General features: G+C 39.8%; 1 protein-coding gene across 1 annotated transcript in view; it reads left to right on the top strand.

Moving 5' to 3' along the window:
* Positions 1-5,000, top strand: part of LOC143137408 (rho GTPase-activating protein 23-like) — a gene marked incomplete at its 5' end in the record, with an annotated part of 55,048 nt that overhangs the window by 26,958 nt on the left and 23,090 nt on the right. The window contains 1 exon segment of the mRNA XM_076297590.1: positions 3,129-3,218. Within this exon segment, the coding sequence (XP_076153705.1) occupies positions 3,129-3,218 (90 nt within the window).

Raw genomic sequence — 5,000 nt, 5'->3', positions numbered from 1 at the left:
AGCTACACATTACGGAAACAGTGAAAACAAAAAATACCTCCCTAACCAACGTAACATATTTAGCTGAAGTTAGCGATGCAGATGAAGTTTAGCATAGGCTACCTGTTGTGGAGAAATATGGCCAGCTCTGCGTCAGACTTGATATTCTTAGTTTGACGAAGATGTCACCATCTCAGGAGCTCCTCCGATGTCCACTTAATTTGTTTCTTGTTTTAATTTTGGAAATTTGCCTGCCTCTTGTAGGCGTTCATGACTACAACTGACAGCTGTTGACAGTTGGCCTTTGCTAATTTGGCAACCCACATAGGAGGACGCGCTAGCCCATTATTAATACGCTATTCTAGAATTAATCATTCAAAACATAAACGAAAATTCCAAGAGATTCTGCCCCGTAACTGATTTTTTTTCATGGGTTTTACGGGGTTTCACGGGTTAGACTAATGTTGTCAAATAAGCCATTACTTCAATTCATCGTGTTTCATCACTCTATGACAACATATGGTGATCATTTTTGGAATGGTTACAGTTTATTTTCCATTATTTCCTACATACTGGACCTTTAAGCATAGAATCTGGGTCAATTAAGACTACACATCCTATTCAACTGTTTCCTCTGCCCAAAACTGTTTCAAAATAAAAGTCCTCACTACAATAATCCACTGTTAAACAATGTAACCCATTAAACTACTGAACTTTTTACATTCAACTTTTAAACGGTCTACTTTTAAACTATCATTAAACTATCTATCTATTAAACTAGCTGTCTATCAACAACTTTTAAACTATCTACATTCAACTTTTCAACTTTTAAACTATATACATTCAACTTTTAAACAGTCTACTTTTAAACTATTATTAAACTATCTATTAAACTAGCTGTCTATCAACAACTTTTAACTTGTCATCAACTATGTCAACACTTGTCATCAACTATGACTCCTACCCACTATAGCTAGTTAACATGGTTAACATGTTAGCATTGTTAACATTTTTAGCAAAATAAAGTTTAGCTAACTCACATGGTTAGCATAGTTAGCATGTTAACATGTTATTTAGCATAGTTAGCATAACAACAAAAAATGATTAGCTAGATTAGCTAAGTCACATGGTTAGCATAGTTAGCATTGTTAACATGCTAGTTAGCATAGTCAGCATAACTACTAAAAATGATTAGCTAGGTTAGCTAAGTCACATGGTTAGCATAGTTAGCATGTTAGCATAGTTAGCTTGTTAGTTAGCATAGTTAACATAACTACTAAAATGATAAGCTAGGTTAACTAAGTCACATGGTTAACATAGTTAGCATGTTATCATTGCTAACATAGTTAGCATGTTGAGCAAAACTGCTAGAAAACGTTAACCAAGTTAGCTAAGTAGCATGGTTAGCATGTTAGCATTGCTAGCACTGCTATAAAACATTAGCTAAGTAACATGGTTAGCATAGTTAAAAATCTTAGCATAACTGCTAGCAAACATTACAGCCATTCCAACTTTCAGTTATCGTCAAATATCTACCTATACACAGCCCTTAAACTATTTGAATATCAACATTCATTAAACTTCCAGTCTGTCAACAACTTTTAAACTATTTACCTTCAACTTTTAAACGGTCTACTTTTAAACTATCATTAAACTATCTATTAAACTAGCTGTCTATCAACAATTTTTAAACTATCTACTGTCTATCAACAACTTTTAAACTATCTACATTCAACTTTTAAACAGTCTACTTTTAAACTATCAACTTTTATTAAGCTATGCAACCACCATGTCTATCCTAGCATCACCGTAGTAACCATCTCTGTATTATCTGATTTAACTATACATGATATTTTACATCACAACTTTAGCCTTTTCATGCACTGGTAATTCCTTGGAATTGCATTTCTAGTTATCTTTAATGTTTTCCAGTAGCCTATCGTATAGGTTACTGTATATTAGTTGGCTTGTGCATGAATATGACTTGATGTTTTGTAGCCTACATTTCCGTCAGTCTACAGTCTTTTAGCCCATCTTTACCATGATAATTAACCCTTCCAAGATAGAACCCTTTCAACGCTCTACTTTGAGAGACCAACCACCACTCATGCCATCGATGTTGAATTTTGGGCGTCTGACGGAAACTGATCAATCTGACCAACAATTAACATCGATTTGACACTCTTTTGCTGTCCGGGGTTGCAAATCATTCATTTAGAACATTTAAGTTGCGCTGTTTGTTATTATAATCACAGTACGGCCTTACGTTATCATAACCACGTCATTACATTATCGCAATTAATAAGTCATCATAATCATCATCGTCAGCATGGCATGTCACACATAGCCTACCTGCTCCACCACTGAGTTCTTATCATGTAGCCGCAAGGCTCCACCACCTGCTCACTGTCCCTCTGTTTGCTTGCTTACATCCTCGTTCAAACTCAACGAACTTCAACATGTTGCTGACATATGCTAGCCTACTTGCAATATTGTATTTTTGAAGCTTCTGCATTGGTGTTACTTTTGCACTATTGTCACTACCGGCACCCGCCACAATTTCGAGCAACTTCAATTAACTTCTGATGGCTCACAAAATCCTGGCTCTGGGCCAAAATGCGAGGGGTGGGGCCTGACGTGAGCTGTTATTGGATCAGTCGAGTGTCAATATGGAAATGTAACCAATGGGCCGCTTATTGTCCTTCCTTTGGGCCGATCGTTGGCCAAAATGAGTAAGTTATATATATATAGCCCATAGCCTTTTCTATCAGCCCAAAAGGTGCGTCAGCCCACCGGGAAAATGCCCGGTATGCCAGATGGCCAGTCTGCCCATGTGTGTGAGTGTGTCTGTGTGTGAGTGTGTCTGTGTTTGTGTGTGAGTATACCTGTTTGTGTGTGTGTGTGGGTGTGTGTGTGTGGAGTGTGTGTGTGTGTGTGAGTATGTAGGTCTGTGTGTGAGAGAGTATGTCTGTGTGTGTGTGTGTGTGTGTGTGTGTGTGTGTGTGTGGGTGGGTGTGTAAACCAGAGCAGTTACTGTTTATTTTATTTTACTGTTTATTATGAACATCAGTGTTTGTGGATCTTCCTGAGCACCATTTCTACACTGTGTCTGTGTGTGTGTGTGTGTGTGTGTGTGTGTGTCTCAGTAGATCTGTGATCTTCCGGATCACCATTTCTACACTCTCAAGTTCCTGCTGGGACACCTGAAGACAGTAGCAGCACATGCAGACAAAAACAAGGTGTGTATGACACGCACACACACACACACACATACGCACACAGACACTCACACACACACACATATTCACACTCATGTATGCATATACACAAACACACACATACATGTATGTCTGTATACATGAGTGCGTGTATGTGTGTGTGTGTGTGTCTGTGTGCGTATGTGTGTGTGTCAGGGTTGTGCACAATTCGAATTGCAATTCTGCTTCCTGTTTGCTACCTCAATTGAAATGCAAGTGAAATTCAAGAATTGAATTGGAATTTAAGAGCCAGTTTCAATTCAATTCTGGAATTTTGCACAAGCCTGGTGTGTGTGTGTGTGTATGTCTTTGTGTGTGTGTGTGTGTAGATGGAGCCCCATAACCTATATGTGTGTGTGTGTGTGTGTGTGTGTGTGTGTGTGTGTGTGTGTGTGTGCCTGGTGTGTGTGTGTGTGTATGTCTTTGTGTGTGTGTGTGTGTAGATGGAGCCCCATAACCTATATGCGTGTGTGTGTGTGTGTATGTCTTTGTGTGTGTGTGTGTGTGTGTGTGTGTGTGTGTATGTGTATATGGAGCCCCATAACCTATATGCGTGTGTGTGTGTGTGTGTTCATAGATAGATAGATAGATAGATAGATAGATTATTGATCCTCAGGGGAAATTCAAGGTCTCAGCAGCATACAGACAACACAAACACATTCTTTAACAGCAGAAAGAGTGATTAAAGTATATAATATAAAAACACAACTAAGCAATAAGGACAGTAGAAGATAAAGAATATGCTAAATATACTAAAATACAAATTATACTAACTAACACTTAATCTAAATCAATTCTAAAAACAGTATCCACATAGTGGTGATTAATCAATCAGAGGCGCTTGCAATGACAGAGGCAGGGACTGAGCCTGTGATTCTCTGTGCATAGTAAGGTATGGTAAGGTGCTCTGTGTGAATGAGTGTCATGGTGGTAGTGCAATGGTGATAGTGGTCATGGTGATAGTGCAAATGAGTAAGTCAACAGTGCAACAATGCAGAAATAAAGTAAAGTCTATATATCTATATATTTAACTATTTAAAGAAAATGTATAAGTGTGGCCACAGTTCGGCTGTGGCATGGAGGGGGGGGGTTATGCATATGTGCTAATGTGCTAATAAAGCACGCAAACAGTGAGGCATAAAGACAGTGGTACAAGTGGCTAGTGGACAGACAGTACCAAACATGGAGGGGGTGAAGAGGCAGACAGACTATGCGGAGAAGTCTATCTCTCCTCTTCCCTTAAGTGAAGCATTGAACAGTTCAATGGCCCTGGGGACAAATGACTTTCTCAGTCTGTCAGTTGTGCATGGCAGTGAGCGAAGTCTCCAGCTGATCAGGCTCTTCTGCTTAACAATAGTGCTGTGGAGTGGATGACACTCATTGTCCAAGATGTCTATCAGTTTGTTCAGGGTCCTTTTATCAGATAGTGAAGTGATGCACTCCAGTTCAGCTCCCACTACAGAGCCAGCTTTCCTTACCAGCCTGTCAAGTCGCCCCGCATCCTTCTTCCTTGTGCTTCCTCCCCAACATACTACTGCATAGAAGAGGACGCTGGCAACAACAGACTGGTAGAACATCCTGAGGAGCTTACTGCACACATTGAAGGACCGCAGCCTCCTCAGGAAGTACAGCCTGCTCTGCCCTTTCTTGTAGAGTGCATCAGTATTGGCTGACCAGTCCAGTTTATTGTCCAGGTGGAGACCCAGATACTTGTAGGTGCTTACCACCTCCACATTGACCCCATCAATGTGGACTGGTAGCAGA

The sequence above is a fragment of the Alosa pseudoharengus genome, unplaced genomic scaffold (assembly GCF_046254945.1).
Source record: "Alosa pseudoharengus isolate Yale_2024_CS ecotype anadromous, Long Island Sound unplaced genomic scaffold, YU_APseudo_1.1 YU_APseudo_1.1_scf_21, whole genome shotgun sequence".
In the NCBI taxonomy this organism is placed as follows: Eukaryota; Metazoa; Chordata; class Actinopteri; order Clupeiformes; family Clupeidae; genus Alosa; species Alosa pseudoharengus.
Note: the sequence above shows the minus strand (reverse complement) of the source record. Positions and strands in the feature narration are given on the sequence as shown.